This window comes from Zootoca vivipara, chromosome 2, assembly GCF_963506605.1.
Source record: "Zootoca vivipara chromosome 2, rZooViv1.1, whole genome shotgun sequence".
Taxonomy (NCBI): Eukaryota; Metazoa; Chordata; class Lepidosauria; order Squamata; family Lacertidae; genus Zootoca; species Zootoca vivipara.
Window position 1 is genome coordinate 8,267,735 of NC_083277.1, and position 16,990 is coordinate 8,284,724.

The following is a 16,990-nucleotide window of genomic DNA, read 5'->3' on the forward strand; positions in this document are numbered from 1 at the left end:
AGATGTTTACTTACAAGCATCTCGAGGTACAGCACACTCAAGAGGTAGACTTGCTTAGTTAAAAGGTAATATATACATTGTGAAGTTCACTTATAAGAAGTGAGACTCCATCTCATCTCTCTCTCTAGGCTGGAGGCCTTGAGGGAGAGACTCACTAAGATGTGTGTAGTCCAAGAGGTCTGGTCCAAGAGAGAGAAAATGGCTGTTTCCTTCAGGATTTATCTGCCACTTCCTCAACTCATTTGCATGTGAAGGAAGAGGAAACTACGTTTAGTCATATCCTCCTCCTCAGTCCTCCAAGTGGACTATCTAGGGATTGTTGTGACTTGACTGCACTTAACCCTTTGCATCCCACATGGAATGCCCTCCCAGCACATGTCAAAACAATAAGCAATTATTTTACTATTAAAAGACAACTGAAGGCAGCCCTGTTTAGGGAGGTTTTCAATGTTTGATGCTGTACTGTTTTTAATATTCAGTCGGAAGCCGCCCAGAGTGGCTGGGGAAACCCAGCCAGTTGGGCGGGGTATAAATAATAAATTATTATTATTATTATTATTATTATTATTATTATTATTATTATATATATGGGGTCACGAAGAGTCGGACACGACTAAACGACTAAACAACAACAAATTATTATATCAGAGAAACTGCAAAAGTTATTTGCGTCACAATCAAAAGCACGCATGCCATTGATGTCTGTTGATGTTAATTTTTTATGGGGCAAAATTTAAACGAACCATATAAAATAAATGAATCTGGAAAAGAAAGTGGGGGAAGAAACGGTTTCTGGAGGGGGTTGTTTTGGTCTAGGTTCAAAAGCAGACAGCTTCATGGAGAACAAGGCTACGAACGGTTACTGCAGGAGAGGAAGGTGCCATTGCACTCGGATCCTGCCCACAAGTGTCTCATGGGTGTCTGGTTGACCACTGTGAGAACAGGATGCTGCACTTGATGGGCCACTGACCTGATCTGGTTGGCCTCTTCTTGCATCCTTAAGTGAAACGAGGCCCTCCAAAAGTTTGTCAAGAGTAGACGTTAAGTGTCGCAACTTCCTCTGAGTCACGGACGAAGGGAAGGAAGAGCCACTGTACCAGGGCAAAACGTATCGGGCTCAATGTGGCGCTTGCACAGTCTGATAATATGGGTCAGCTTCTGAGACTGGGCTACGTGCCAGAGACGCCCTCTTAATGTAAAAATCAGAGAACATTTCTCAGGCTCCTGCCACAGGCCCTCAACCAGACGCCACTCTTCTGGAAGAAATTTGAAATTGGCGAGATGTGAATAGGAAAAAACATCCTCACCTGCCACCACCCCACCCCCCAGCAGCCTTTTCTCCTTATTTGCTAAAAGGCTTCATCCTTGTTATTTTTCCAGGCTGTGGCAGAGGTGGTCACCCCACTTCCACCAGAAGAACAGGCTCCGTCCGGTGCCAAGGAGTTGAGGAGGCCCAAGCAGGAGGTCGGTGGTGGAGCAGTTGACTCCCTCGAGGACCAAGACACCAACCAACTGGGTAAGACTTGCTCAGTCCTTGGTTTTGCCTGGCCTTCTCCCACTCACAGAAAGCCTGGCATCTTGGACAGGGAAACGCAGTTGGTCCAGCACAATTTATTCGATGTATTATTATTGGAAGCAAGTTTTTAAAATTCTGCTCTTTGGCCTCGAAAGGTTCCCTTTGGCTTACGGCAACCGATATTAACATGTTCCCTGCTCCTCAGGCTTGGGAATCCAAAAGTCATGACACAAAAGGAAAAGAGACGGGGCAGGAGGAGGGGAAAGCGATAGCAAAAGCAGGCACCAGCTCTCGGCTGCAAATTTCTTATAAGTGCTTTTCGGGGGGTGGGTGGGGGGATAAACATAGAGTGCTTTCCCCAAACCTCCACCTGTTTCTCCTCCTTCCCAAGTGAGACTATTGCTGGTGAAGCTCAATGGTTGACCTCCCAGCAACATTTTTTTTGAAGTGCCTAGTTACACTACGGAAGTCTCTCCCACCGCGGAGTCAGTAATGGCCAACCTAGATGGCTGTGAAAGAGGATGAGACAAATTCAGGGCTATCAGTTGCTGCTAGCCACAGTGACTCTGCTCTGCCAACACGGCTGGAGGCACTTCTGAGCACAGGTTCCTGGAAACCACAGGAGGGGAGATGGCTCTTGTGTTCAAATCCTGCTTGTGGGTTTTCCACAGGCTTCTGGTTGGCCACTGTGGGAGCAGGATGCTGGGCTAGATGGGCCACTGGCCTGATCCAGCAGGCTTTTCTTACGTTCAGTATTGTCTCCCTTTGTCTCCAGAAGAGAACAGCACCATCGAGGGTTTTCAGCTAGGAGGGCCTCGCTCAGAAGACGTGCTTGAGATCTCGCCTGGAGGACCCCGAGAGAGCCTCTCTTTCCCAGCAGAGATTGGTGAGAAGGGGGAACCTTGAGACTGATTTGCCTTAGAGATGGGGGAACCTCAAGGGAGAATGCATTTGGTGCAAGGGGGCCACAGCAGGGGTGGGGAACATGCTGGCGGACTCTCGATCCCATCAGCCCTGCCAGGGTTGAGATGGGAGTTGTAGTCTGGTGACACGCAGAGCAGTGGATGGTGAGTTTCATTAGGGCTGTTAGGGTAGAAGGCAGGGAGCCCCACTACTGCTAAAGCAGTTCTGTCAAAATATTAAAATAAACACCCCCATCAAAACAGTACAGCAGTTAGAAACAGCTGTTAATGAAGGAAGCTCACGCAGGTATGTCCTCAAGAGCTGGTGGAATCCCAATACTTATGGCACCTCTTCTCTCATACACACACACACACACACAGAGTATATATATCTTTTTTACAATTTAGAATATTCATTTATACAACCTTAAAATATCAATGACTTCCTTTCTTCCCTTTCCATGGTTCATTTTGCATAACATAAATCCCTGCATATTTTATATAAACTAAACCATTCAGTATTCCATTATTACATCCATCAAAACTTATTTACACTGTTGAATTTATCTTAATGCTGCCAACGTTTTCAATTGCCTCCCATATATTCAATAAACATTTTCCGACCTTCTTCAAACGCATGTTCTTCTTCTTGTCTTATTCTATAAGTTAGGTCCACAAGCTGCGCATATTTCACTACAGGTAGGTAGCCGTGTTGGTCTGAGTCAAAGCAAAATAAAAAAAATTCCTTCAGTAGCACCTTAAAGACCAACTAAGTTTTTATTTTGGTATGAGCTTTCGTGTGTATCTGAAGAAGTGTGCATGCACACGAAAGCTCATACCAAAATAAAAACTTAGTTGGTCTTTAAGGTGCTACTGAAGGAATTTATTTCATTTTCCACTAGTTTAAGTTGCCATTCTTCTTCTTTTGCTCGTTTTCCATTTGGGGGCTAACAAAACACGGGCCGCAGTAGCGGCATACATAAATAACCTTTTTTTGACACCTCTATCAGCAGGACTCCCCTTTTCAGGCTCGCAGCCGTTTATCTTTTCCCTATTTCCGAGATTCCCATTTGACAAAGATTTCCTCTCTGTTCCAGGAGGTGCTAGGCTGGTGCACGAGCAGGGGGGGGAACTTTTGGGGGCGCCCCCGCCAAAATCGGGACGTTGGAACGAAGAAGGAATCTGCGGCCCACAAGAGGGAGCGGAGAGGTGGGCCAAAGACCCGGTGCAGGGGTGGAAGATACAACCCACGGCTATTCCAGCCGGCGACCTTTGCCAAACGTCGGCTCCACAAAGACAGTACAAAGGAGCGGGAAACAGGCAGTGCCCTCTGTGCGGGAAAGTTTTCACGACACAATCCAGCGTCAAAAGACACCTGAGGATCCACACGGGAGAGAGGCCGTATAAATGCTCCTATTGCGGGAAAACATTTAACCAGAGAGTAATCCTAACAAACCACGAGAAAATCCACACAGAGCGGAGGTCGTCCCAAGGCTCCGACGGCGGGGAAGGGTTCAGGAAAGAAGCGAGCATCCCTGGAAATCAGAGAATATATTTGGTTACTAGTGATGACGACGCTATACACTGCCCCTGAAGGCCGGTTGCTAGGGAACATCCGCGGGAGGCGGCCCGTATCCCATTTGTGGGCTTCCCATTAGTTGGCTACTGTGGCAAACAAGATGTTGGACTAGAGAGGCACTGAAGCCTAGTACGCCTTATGGCACCACCATGAGGAGTAAAATGCATTTACTGCAGCGTAAGCTTTTGTGAGACTGGAATCCACCAAAAAAACAAAAACCCACAATAACTTGATTGAGCCTTTAAGGCGGCAAAATACATTTCCCCCCTCATTTTTGCAACAGCGGCTGGAGGGATGAATGTGAAAATTCTCCATTGTACAGTGGGATGGTTTTGATAGGCTCCCGCACAACCCTCTCTGTGCTCCTTCCAGAAAAGTCAGAGGGTGTCAGGGACCGGCAGGACATGGACGACTGTGCACCGGGGAATGGGGGACTGGAATCTGACTCGGGGGGGGGGGGGGCAGTGGTTTGTGGGGATCTGTACTAACCAGGAGGCAAGAGGAAGGGGAAGTGTCGGGAGTTGGCGCACAGGATGGTTTGGGAGGAGAAAGAAGCGGCGGGCCAGGTACTTCCACACCCTCTCCTGTGTCACTGTCCCCCAGAACCAGGAGGGGATTGAAAAGGGAGGAACAGAGGAAATTGTAGGCGTAGTCTCCAGCTGCGTGCATGCAATCCATCGGGGAGAAGATATATAAACTGGTGGAGGGGACCTGGTTTTGCAACTGCTCCTTGGAATAGCTGCCTAACCATTAGATTGGAGTGCATAGGTGTCCAGAGCTGTAGAAGCAACTGTGTTATCGTTGACAATAAATACTTAACTATTGGCCGCATGCATTCCTTGGCTGGGTAGTGCCCTTGACAGAGGGGTTATCCTATGGGAGGTGCTTCCCCTTGGGGCTGGTGGGGTGAACTGCAGGGAGCCTGACAGTAGGTGGTGCCAGAGAGCCAACGACAGGCAAGGCCAACTGGTTCTGGTTTTGCCCAGGGGGCGACGCGGAGGAAGTGGGCAGGCAATGCCACCCTCTGGACTGGTTGCAGGTAAGAAGGCAGGGCGAGCGAGGGCCCCGCCCGCCCAAATGGACCAGCATCCTCTGGGATGATCAGAGCTCGACATATTCCAACCAGGTAAAAACGCTCAAGGAGACTAGGGCTGCTATGGGGCATGGCCTGGGTCGGAGCAGGTGTAGCTGGGAAGATGATGGGGCATGTGGAGAGTGCCCAGGCAAGGTAGAGAGCATTGGAGGGTGGCATTTGGCCTCTGTGCCTTAGCTTCCTCCCAAAAAACAACAACACATGGTTAGATAAATATTTTGTCGGAACATTCTCCTAAACCAGTGTTTCCCAAACTCAGGTCTCCAGCGGTTTGTGGACTACAATTCCCATCATCCCTGACCAATGGTCTCACTAGCTAGGGATGATGGGAGTTGTAGTCCAAAACCAGCTGGAGCCCCGAGTTTGGGAAATGCTGCCCTAAACTCTTCAATTCTGCTCGTTTCCACGCTCTGCCGCCGTGGTTGGAGGCAGTAACCGGTTGCTAGAAACGGCAGGACAGGGGAGAGTTGCTGTGGGGCTAAGTTTCTGCTTGCAGGCTTGCTCATGTGAGAACAAGATGCTGTGTTAGATGGGTCTGATCCAGCAAGCTGTTCCCATGAGAAAGCCACCCCCTAGAACAGAGGTGGAGAACCTTGGAACCGGGGGCCTCTAAGCCCCCGTCTCTGGCCCTTGAAGACTCTTTCTCAGGCCAGGTCCCCTCATTGGCCCTGTGTAGCACCCGTCTGGCTGGGGCGCATCCTTGAACTCTTGCCCAAGAAGTAGAACTCCACACATTATTCTCAACTAACAGTCCGATATTTTCTGTGGCCGCACTAGGCTGTCCTCTATATATAGAAAATTATTCAAAACATCCACTCCAAGACAACACCCATCAATTCCACTTTCGATAAACCAGTATTTCCTTCAATCCTCAAACCTAGATTTCATAAGTTCATTTTCTTTTCCACGTAAAAAGTCTATAACGAGTTTCCAATCTTTCATAAATATTGATGATTTTTCTCTGATTAAACACCTTTGCCATCTCAACTAAGTCCAATAATTTTAACTCCCATGATAGGTGTTGATTGTTAAACCGCTCCAGCCATTGTAACTCTATGAGGGGAATGGGGTCTCTTAACAATTCTTGGCACTCTTAACAAACTACATTTCCCAAGATTCTTTGGGGGTAGCCACAACTGTTTAAAGCTGTACAATGCTTTAGAGCTATGGTGGCAATAAGGCCTTAGGCTGGGTGGGACAAATTACGCCCTCTCACGATACTGTCTTCTAGAATATTGTTTATGTGATTTTTATTATTGTATTTTTACTTTAGTTGTAAATAGCTCTGGGGTTATTTGTAGCTGGAAGAGCAATGTAAATTTAATAAAATTAAGCCTACTCTACCTCCCCCTTTCCCCACCAGTGTGTGTTTGTTTTCTAGTGATCTCTCAGGACTTCCAAGTCTCCCTACAGTGATACAAGTGGCCACCTGCCAGAGCAGCAGGATTTAACCCCGGGTGATCAGGGTGGTGGTGAAATCCTGCCTAGACCCAACCCCCCAAGAGCAGGATTGAAGTCTCTGCCCATCAGCCGGTGATTTTTCAATCCTTCCATGCCCTGTTTTGCCAGCATGTTCCCTGAGGATGAAGCAGACCCTTCTCCCCAATTTCAGATGGTTCCAGGTTCAATCCCTGGCATCTCCAGATAGAGCTGGGATGACCCTGTTTGAGGGGGTTGGACTGGATGACCCTTAGGGTAGCTTCCAATTCAACAATTCTACGAAACCCTAAAGAGCATCTTTTTTGGAGAGGTGTAATGTTAAGGAGCAAGGGAGGCAAGGCTTGGCATCTTTGGTGTAAATGCTATTTTGGGGGTAACTTCTCGTAACCTGCCCTGCGCACTCGAGAGTCTTTGGTTATAGTGTGTCATATATACCGTAGTGTGGGGGACTCCCTGGTCCTGAATGGGGTAACTGTGCCCCCGAAGGACCAGGTGCGTAGCCTGGGAGTCATTTTGGACTCACAGCTGTCCATGGAGGCACAGGTCAATTCTGTGTCCAGGGCAGCTGTCTACCAGCTCCATCTGGTATGCAGGCTGAGACCCTACCTGCTTGCGGACTGTCTCGCCAGAGTGGTGCATGCTCTGGTTATCTCCCACTTGGACTACTGCAATGCACTCTATGTGGGGCTACCTTTGAAGATGACCTGGAAACTACAACTAATCCAGAATGTAGTGGCCGCTGAGACCATATAACACCAGTCCTGAAAGACCTACATTGGCTCCCAGTACGTTTCCGAGCACAATTCAAAGTGTTGGTGCTGACCTTTAAAGCCCTAAACTCCCTTGACCCAGTATACCTGAAGAAGCGTCTTCATTTTTGAAAGGTTCAGCCTGCCATCTTGATTCAAAATGGCGTCCAGTGGTATCCCTACACAACACCCTGCTCTGTCCTTTCAGGAATTTTGTGCAAAATTTGGCTGTGATATCCAAGTGTGTCCAGATCAGTAGAGGATAAACAACTTTCCAAAATATATAGCAGAAATAAAATATATTTTATTTATCTCCACCCCCATCGTTCAGCCCAGACACTGAGGTCCAGCTCCGAGGGCCTTCTGGCGGTTCCCTCACTGCGAGAAGTGAGGTTATAGGGAACCAGGCAGAGGGCCTTCTCGGGAGTGGTGCCCGCCCTGTGAAATGCCCTACATTCAGATGTCAAACAGATAAACAACTATCTGACTTTTAGAAGACATCTTGAAGGCAGCCCTGTTCAGGGAAATTGTTAATGTTTGGTGTTTTCAATATTCTGTTGGGAACCGCCCAGAGTGGCTGGGGAAACCTAGCTAGATGGGTGGGCTATAAATAATATTTATTATTTTTACTATTATTATTACCATTATTATTTCTTGTTGTAACCGGCCCTGCACACTTGAGATCCTTTGGTTAAAGCCTGTCATATGAATGGGGCAAAAAAATAACTGGCATGGGGTGATAACGTAGGAATCAGCCAAATGCAGGCTAAAAACATTGGTCTATCTAGTGCAGTACGGCCTGCACTGACTGGCAGCAGCCTTCCATGGTTTCAGTCTCTCATAGCCCTAAGCGAAGATGCCAGGAATTGAACCCGGGGCCTTCTGCGTGCAAAGCAGGTGCTCTCTCGCTGAGACATCATACAGTTCCCCCCGTCTCTATCTCCATGCTCTAGGCTGCCACTGGATGAAGACGCATGTGTCACGATGGTGTCATATATCATCCCTAAACCTTTGTCACTTTTAGCAGCGAGCTCACCTGCACAGTCAAATGTCTCTCAATTCCCTTCATTTGAATAATTGAACAATCTCCAGCCTTCTAAGCACGGTGCATTTATCCTTGGGGTTGCTGTTTTGTAAAGGTGCCTCTATGTGCCAGGTGCTGTACAATGGTGCAAAAGAGAGAAGTCGGTCTCCTGCCCGCACGCTTACATTCTAAGAGAAAGAAGGGCATGTTGGGGAGGAACAGGAAGGAGGGGACAGGAGGCAAAGACGGGTCTTATCTGGGAAAGCTAGCACTAGGTACCTGGGGTGTCCCACTGGAAGGAAAGAGGGCTGGATCCGGAGGAGACGCAGAATTCCAGGAAGAGGAAGCAAAAAGAGAACAGGAGACGGAGATCTTCGGCTTCACAAGGGGTTTAATAGAACCAGAAAGCTGAACTGAAAGATGAGAACATAGATAGACGGAGGCAGCGGGGAGAACGGAATGAAGAATCCAATTCAGAGAATCCCCTACCTTGCCTAGGCCAGGAATAAGGAGCCTTTGGCCCTTCGTATGCCATCAATACGTCTTTGGTGGTCACTCGTAGCCAAGTAAGATTGTCTTCCATAAACACGGTTTTAACAATGAGTCCGTAAGTGACTGTGGAGGCCAATTCTGGATCCACACGTCCTTCCACAGTGGGGACATTGGTTTCCGGGCGGGAGGTGATCACGGTGTGGATTTGCCAAGCGTGCCTTCCTCTTAGCACATTTCTCTCTTGCGTCCTGAGTTTGAGTGTCTTCAAAGCCCATGACACCTTTGGTAAAGGTTGTTCTCCAACTGGAGCACTCGCAGGCCAGTGTTTCCCAGTTGCCAGTGTTTACACTACATTTTTTTAGATTTGCCTTGAGACAGTCTTTAAACCTCTTTTGTTGACCACCGGCATTACACTTTCCATTTTTCAGTTTGGAATAGAGTAGTTGCTTTGGAAGACGATCATCAGGCATCCGCACAACAGTCCAACGAAGTTGAGGTTGAAGAATCATTGCTTCAACACTGGTGATCTTTGCTTCCTCCAGTACACTGATATTAGTGCGCCTGTCTTCCCAAGTGATGTGTGAGCTCTGCGTGTGCGGCTTTCTCCCGACTGAAGTGCAGAATGTTTGAGGACTGGGACATTTGCAGGGAAACCAAAATGCTTGTTTACAAAGCTACTGTACTACCAAGCTTACTGTATGTTTGTGAAACATGGACCACTTATAAACGCCCTCTCCAACTCATTGAAAGATTCCATTAACGGTGTCTCAGAAAATTTTTACATCAATACTACAACTCCCATCATTCCCCGAGAACTTTGGTCATGCTGGCTGGGGCTGATGGGAGTTGGAGTCTGGCAGGATCTGGGAGGGCCACGGGTTCCCTGGTCCTTGCCTCGGGTGTTTCCCCCAAGTCGGAATGGGTTCCAGATGCTTTTCTCTTCAAGTGTAGCTGGTACATCGCAAGCCACTGGCTGCTGTCGCTACTTTGCAAGGCTTGGAAGAAGGAAGGGGAGCTGGAGGAGAGGTCTCATGTCCTCACCCAACTTTCTGGGTGCAGGCAGGGCCTCCTAGTCTCTGTTCCTGCCAAGATGCCTAGCAATATTGGAGGTTTTGTAAAAGTGTCACTCTCTCAGCCTGCGCTATATAATGGTTTTGGCCCTGTCCCCAGTGGTTCTCTGACTGGCTAAGACAGCACAGGCTACAATGGAAGCATCTCTTATTTGTTCTTCTCGCAGGCATAGGTCTTCTGATGCCTGATAAGATTCGATCTTTGACAGAAGCCTTGCCCACAGTCCACGCACCTGTGGGGCTTCTCCCCTGTGTGGATTCTCCGATGCACTGTAAGGTGCGCCCTTTGACTGAAGCCTTGCCCACAGTCCAGGCATTTGTGTGGTTTCTCCCCTGTGTGCGTTCTCTGATGTACAACAAGGTGCATTCTCCGACTGAAACTCTGGCCACAGTCTGTACATTTGTAGGGCTTCTCACCCGTGTGGATTCTCTGGTGCCGGATAAGGTTGGACCTCTGGCTGAAGCTCTGCCCGCACTCTGTGCATTTATGGGGTTTCTCTCCCGTGTGGATTCTTTGATGGATGATAAGGTGAGCTTCCCACGTGAAGCTCTGTTCACAGTCTGGACATTTGTAGGTCTTGTCTCTCATGTGGATTCTCTGGTGGGCAATGAGGTTTTTCCTTTGGTTGAATTTCCCCCCACAGTCAGAGCATTTGTGAGGCTCCTCGCCAGCATGAATTTTCTGATGCCTGATAAAGTTTGATTGCCAATTAAATATTTTCCCACACTTAAGGCATTCGTACGGGGTTTCTCCCACCTCAATTCTCTCATGTCTGCTAGGATTCAACCCTGGATCTACACTTTCTGGACAATCTGAACTTCTGTATGACACCTCTTCTATATGGACTTTCTGATGTTTGATAAGGTGCGGGCTCTGACGAAAACTCTTCCCACAATCCAAACATTTGAAAGGCTTCTCACCTGTGTGAATCCTCTGGTGGCTGATGAGGTTCGTTCTCTGATTGAACCTCTTCCCACAGTCAGAGCATTTGTGTGGTTTCTCTCTGCTGTGGATGCTCTGATGTCGAAGAAGGTTCCCTCTCCGGGAAAATGTTTTCCCACATCTGAAACACTTATACAGGATTTCTCCTGTGATAATTCTTTTGTGCCGAATATGGTTTGGTTTTGGATTGAGAGCATTGTCTTCAGTGTGAATCTTTTGATGTTTGATCAGGTTCGATTTCTGACCAAAGCTCTTCCCACAGTCTGAGCATCGGTATGGCTTTTCTCCAGTGTGGATTCGGTGATGTCTCACAAGGTTGGATCTCTGGCTAAAGCTCTGTCCACAATCACCACACTTGTGCGGTTTCTCCCCTGTGTGTAGTCTCTTGTGTATGAGGAGGTGTGCTCTCCACCGAAAGCTTTTTTCACAGTCTGGACATTTGTAAGGCTTCTCTCCGGTGTGAATTCTCTGGTGAGCATTAAGGTTTGTCCTCTGGTTGAAACGTTTCCCACATTCCGGACACTTATGCGGCTTATCTTTTGTGTGGATGCTCTGATGCCTGAGGAGGTTCCCTTTCCGGGAAAAGACCTTCCCACACTTGAAGCATTTGCATGCATTTTCTCCAAACAGAATCCTTTCGAGTCTGTTGTGGTTTGGCCTCTGATTGAATCTCTTCCCATAAGAAGAGCATCTGTGAGGTTTGTCATCTGAGTGCACCCTCTGATGTTTGATAAGGTTTGATTTTTGAGCGAAGCCCTTCCCGCACTCTAGGCATTTATAAGGCTTCTCTCCAGTATGAACTCTGTGGTGCCTGATGAGGTTGGAGATATGACTAAAGCTCTGACCACAGTCTATGCACTGGTGCGGTTTCTCTCCTGTGTGGATTCTCTGATGGATGATAAGGTTTGCATTCCGACTGAAGCTCTTCCCACATTCTAAGCACAGGTAAGGCTTTTCACCCGAATGGAATCTCTGATGTCTAGTAAAGCTAGTCTCCCAATTAAAGGTTTTCCCACACTTAAAGCACTGATACTTTTTTCCTCCTGTGTGGATTCTCTGATGCCTGTTGAGGTTTGATTTCTGAGTAAAAGCTTTCCCACAAATATTGCACACATACTGCCGCTTCCCCATGGAAATTCTTCGCTGTGCTACAGTTTCACCAGAATCAGCACTCTGGCAAAGGGTGGATTTATTACTCCGACTGTTGTCTGTTTGTATTCTCTGTTCCTCCCTCGTTCCGTCTTGATCCCCAAAGCCCTCTTCTGGGTCTCGAGGCTTTGTTCTTTCCAGCGGCACCTCAAATGAGGGCCTTTCTTCCTCGCTCTCCCAGCCATCACCTGCTGGAATAAAAAACAGAAGCTTGTTAAAAATGGAACCTGGAAAAGACAGTATGCTCTCCTGATCCAGCAGGCCTTTTCTGAGAATGGCTAAATGGAACCTTCATGTTCAAAAGTAGTCTATCTCTAAACACCAGTTGCTGGAGAAACAAACCACAGAACAAAACCTCACGTTTATTGTTGTGGAGACCCAGGAGTCATTCAGCCAAGAAGATGTGAAGGACTGAGAAACAACTGGGGAGGGGGAATTCCCAGCTACCCCGCATTTTTGCATCTCTAGACTTTTCTCAATTCTGTTAGAGGAAGCATTTTCTTGGAAAAGCTCACTGTATCATCATCATCATCATCGAATCATAGAATTGTAAGGTTGGAAGGGACCCAAGGGTCATCTAGCCCAACCCCCTGCAATGCTGGAAAATTGTTTCTGAAATTTTGAAAAATTCATCCCAAAGAAGCGCAGGGCGGTAAACAATAGCAATACATTATTTGGGGGGGACGACACACTGCTACAGTGAAAGATGCTTACCCAGCAACGTGGTCCCCTCCTGGCCTTCTTGCTTGATCTCCCTGGGGTGGGGCCTCTCTCCAGCATCCTCTTCTCGAGAGAAACTCATCGCCACCTCCTCAAATTCTCCCAGAACCTGAAACGCAATAAGCAGAGGTTTGGAGGCAAAGTGTTGCAGTGTGACTCGAGTGGTCAGTTTACAAAGGGTACTTTTCCTTTTAAAAGAATTAACTCGTATTTATTGATTTAAATAACTAAGCAATATACGTTTATAAACAGGCTAAGGAGGCAAGGAACTGGGAATTTGATGTTTTTATTATGTTTTTAGATATGCTGTAAGCCACCCAGAGTGGCTGGGGAAACCCAGACAGATGGGTGGGGTAGTAATAATAATAATAATTCTGCTTCAAAACTGGAGGGTGCAGGAGGAGAAGCAAATAATGAAATGGAGTATCCTGGAAAAAGAGGGCATAGAATAATAAAAGCTTAGTGTTGGAAGGGGCCCTGAGGGTCATCTAGTACAACTCCCTGCATTGCAGGAATCTCAACTAAAGCATCCAAGAGAGATAGCATGGCAGTTTGGCACTGTGAACAGAAGCACTTCACACTTTGTTGCAGGCCCCACTTCCGTAATAACTTAGCACGTCATTAATCTATTTTTAAAACAATAAATCAACAATTACACTGTACTACTGGTGTCTAATTTTTTATTATTACTATTAATAACATAGCTGCCAAGTTTTCCCTTTTCTCACGAGGAAGCCTATTCAGCATAAGGGAAAATCCCTTTAAAAAAGGGATAACTTGGCAGCTATGATTAATAATGTATATTTATTACTAAATAACCAATTCAAAATTATTTTAGCATCATTATTGATCTTTACAAATGTACTATTAACATTACACAATAATAAAATAATAAGTTGGTTACCGTATTAACTTTAACTTTAATTATTAACTATTAACTTTAATTAGGTACTAGTATTGTATTATCATTAATACTTGCCTATTGCTTTATTATGGCCAATTATTATGGATTCCACGAGTAACAATCTTAAATAATCTTCTTCTTCTTTTCCTTCTTACTTTTATTATTATTATGACAACCATCGTTATCACCTTCTGGCAGAAACATCTCAACCAAACCATTTGCTACAGTGGTGAGAGAGGTGGAATAGACCCCAGGAGACCCGGGTTAAAATCCCCACTTTCTGGGTGACCTTGGACCTGTCAGTCACTGCTTCTCAGCCTACCATACCTCACAGGGTTTTGTGTGTATAATACGGGAGGGGAGAGAGCCATGCAGCCACCTTGAGCTCCTTGGAGGAAATAAACAACAATGAAGTAACCATCGCCCAAGTCTGTACCCTATTTTCTGTAGCATCTGCTGATCTACTAGGGCCTTTCTTTCTTTCTACCTGACGGGATGCGACAGGAGGAAGGACCAAAGCGCTCGCTGCCACCCCCACCTTGAGACCCCTTCAGAGTGTGGGGTGGCGGGAACTATCCTCACCTCCTGTTTCCACCTCTCTGCCTCCTGCTGCCTCAGCAGGAAGTCTTCGGCCAGGGCCACCGCCTGGGCACAGGTCTCTGGCCCGCCTTCGCCCACCCAGCTCTGGATCTCCTCTGGCAAGATGGCCAGGAACTGCTCCAGGGTCACCAAATCCACGATCCGCTCCTTCGAGTTGAGCTCGGGCCTCAGCCACTCACAGCAGAGCTCCCGCAGCCGGGCCCAGACTCCCCGGGGCCCCTCGACCTCCTGGTAGCAGAACCAGCGGAAACATTGGCGCCGCGTTTCAGCGCCAGGAGCCTCTCCCTCATGCGGGGTCTCCCCCTTCACAGCCCCACAACCAGCTTTCTCTCTGGGCTGCGCATCCAAGGGGTCGGTCCTGGGGGACCCCTCTCTGATGCCTGAAGGGAGCCTGCTCGCCGCTTCTTGCAGGGGGCCCTGGCAAACCCCGGCCGACGTTTCCGAGAGAGCCAATGGAATGGGGAGCTGCGGAGAGCTGGTCCACCCGGAAAATGGAGACTGTACTGTCTTCAGGAACTCCTGCCACTGGGCCTCCCAGCAATGGGACAACAACCCATCGTCCAGTTCACACTCGGCTGGCTTCGCAATGGCCCGGCTGAGGCATTCCCCAATGGTCCCACCTTGGGGGGTCTTTCTGAATCGTTTTGGCCCCTCTGGTGGTGTGGATTCCGCCGGGTCCAGCTCTTCCATTTTCACTTCCTTCTCCACCACAGCCTCATACTGGTGGGGAGCCAAACAGGACACCATCCTTTGCTCAGCGGCCATTTTGTCTTCAGGCTTGGTTCAACCGGTTGCCCTTTTGCATCACTCTCGGCCTACATCCCAACCATCAAGCCTTGGGCAATTTTGAGCAGCAGACCAGGCGGAGGTGGCGACGTTTCAGAGCCCCTCAGCTACACAGCTAGGCTGTAGTGCTCTCTCCCCACTTTGGAAGATTCGTTTTTTCCTGAAGAACAGAAAGGAAAGGTTACTGCGCTTGAGGCTTTTCAGTACTGTCGTACCTTGGTTTTCAAACGGAATCCATTCCAGAAGTCCATTCGACTTCCGAAAACATTTGACGATGAAGGCATGGCTTCCGATCGGCTGCAGGAGCTTCCTGCACGCAATCGGAAGCCGCAGAAACCGCGTCATACGTTTGGCTTCCAATGAACGTTCACAAACCGGAACACTCACTTCCAGGTTTGCAGTGTTCGGGAGCCAAAACGTTCAAGTAGCAAGGCGTTTGACAACCAAGGTACGACTGTATAGAAAAAGGAGGTGTAAGAGCAACATTACAGAAATGTATAGAATTTGAGAGACCACATGCTTGACATGAGCCAATGGTGTAATGCAGCAGCAAAAACCACTAATGCTATTCTAGCCTGCATCAACAGAAGATCAGGCTAAATATCCATCACACCTTGCCCAACAGGGATCAATCTTGAAAGCCCACATGCAAGACCCAGAAGGTAGCAGAGCCCTGCCCCCAGCAATTGGTAATCGGAGGTACACTACCTCTGAATGTGGAAATATTTGCTAAGATCCTTCGGTACAATGAGAACATACAATAATTATATTATTATTATTAATAATAAATTTATTATTTATACCCCACCCATCTGCCTGGGTTTCCCCAGCCACTCTGGGCGGCTTCCAACAGAATATTAAAAATACAATAAAACGTCATATATATATTTTAAAAACAGACTCTCACCACAAAGCAAAAAGCAAGGCATGCTCTTGCTCTAATGCGAGATCAGTTGGTTAGAGCAGGCATAGGCAACCTTGGCTCTCCAGATGTTTAGGAAATACAACTCCCATGACTCCTAGCTAACAGGGCCAGTGGTCAGGGATCATGGGAGTTGTAGTTCCAAAACACCTGTCAAGCCAAGGTTGCCTATGCCTGGGTTAGAGCATGGTGCTGATAATGTCAAGGTTGCAGATATTCATTGCAGGGGGCTGGACTAGATGATCCTCAGGGCTCCTTCCAACTGTACGGTTCTATGAATCTCACCATAGAGTTATACATTCTAGAGGTGGGAACCAGGAACATGCTCAGGCATTGTTTGAGTTATTTTTTTAAAAAGGCAACCAAGCAGGAGGAGAGAGGCTTCCTCTTAAGAAGGGGATTTCACCAGCAGAGAGAACAAACCACCAAGCTAAAGCTGTGGCCAAGGGCGTCCCAGTTCTGCCCAGATCCCTTTTTCTGCACAACCAGTGTGGCTCAGTGGCAGAGCATCTGCTTGGCATGCAGAATGTCAATCCCCAATGGCATCTCCAGGCCAGCCTGGGAATGGATGCCCCCCCTGCCTGAAACCTTGGAGGGCTGCTGCCAGCCCGTGCAGGCAACACCAGTCTGCCTGCCTCTTCTCCCCCTGCCTGCCTTCCTTCCTTAGGACCACCTCAACCCCCTACCCCCTGGAACCCAAATGCCCCCATCTTTGCTCTCACCCCTCATCAGCCTCCAAAGTGCTGCCTCCATCCCAAGCGTCCTCTGCTGGCTGTTTTCAAAGTGCAGCTTCTGGGTGCAAAAAAAAGAAAAAGAGGAAAAGGAAGTTCCCTCCTTCCTTCCCCACCCCCAGCAGCCCACCCCAGTTCCCACGCCTCTCTAGGAGCCGCCGCTCGCTGCCTTTAACCCTTGCCCAGCCACACTGAAATTTAATACCGGTAATAATTTTCCCTTTTCCAGACAACGATAAAAAAAGCCAGATCCACATCCCAAAGATGCTAAGGCTGTGTGAGAAAGAAAGAAAGAGAGGTGGGGTGATGGGAACGGAATGGCTTGTATCCCTCAATATGAGCACTCAATTACAAGTGAGGCCACTGTAAC

At 47.8% G+C, this 16,990-nt stretch overlaps 2 protein-coding genes across 4 annotated transcripts in view; one reads left to right on the forward strand and one right to left on the reverse strand.

Annotated features, from left to right (window-relative positions):
• Positions 1–16,990, forward strand: part of LOC118081121 (uncharacterized) — a 64,499-nt gene that overhangs the window by 30,818 nt on the left and 16,691 nt on the right. Inside the window, exons 11-14 of the mRNA XM_060270919.1 lie at positions 1,381–1,516; positions 2,292–2,402; positions 3,516–4,011; positions 14,200–14,412. Of these exons, the coding sequence (XP_060126902.1) occupies positions 1,381–1,516; positions 2,292–2,402; positions 3,516–4,011; positions 14,200–14,412 (956 nt within the window). The remainder of the gene's footprint in view (positions 1–1,380; positions 1,517–2,291; positions 2,403–3,515; positions 4,012–14,199; positions 14,413–16,990) is intronic.
• LOC118081127 (zinc finger protein 271-like) lies at positions 3,896–16,679 on the reverse strand. 3 transcript variants are annotated; one of them, XR_009556997.1, is made up of 5 exons: positions 16,612–16,679; positions 14,164–15,127; positions 12,672–12,786; positions 8,793–12,148; positions 3,896–3,953 (listed from the first exon to the last, which is right to left on the reverse strand). XR_009556997.1 is itself a non-coding variant. In XM_035107334.2 (4 exons), exons 2-4 carry the CDS (start codon positions 14,944–14,946, stop codon positions 10,014–10,016), a joined length of 3,030 nt encoding a protein of 1,009 aa, XP_034963225.2. In that variant the 5' UTR covers positions 14,947–15,127; positions 16,612–16,679; the 3' UTR covers positions 8,015–10,013. The 3 variants fall into 3 exon arrangements, 2 of the variants coding, with proteins under 2 accessions (XP_034963225.2, XP_034963224.2); XM_035107334.2 differs by lacking the exon at positions 3,896–3,953 and having other exon boundaries at positions 8,015–12,145; XM_035107333.2 differs by lacking the exon at positions 3,896–3,953 and having other exon boundaries at positions 8,015–12,148.

Coding starts and splice junctions, on each gene's coding strand:
- LOC118081127 (XM_035107333.2), bottom strand. CDS start 14,946: ATGGCCGCTGAGCAAAGGATGGTGTCCTGTTTGGCTCCCCACCAGTAT. Junction 12,787..14,163: donor CAGAGAGGTGGAAACAGGAG/GTGAGGATAGTT, acceptor ATTGCGTTTCAG/GTTCTGGGAGAATTTGAGGA. Junction 12,149..12,671: donor GGAGGGGACCACGTTGCTGG/GTAAGCATCTTT, acceptor TTTTTATTCCAG/CAGGTGATGGCTGGGAGAGC.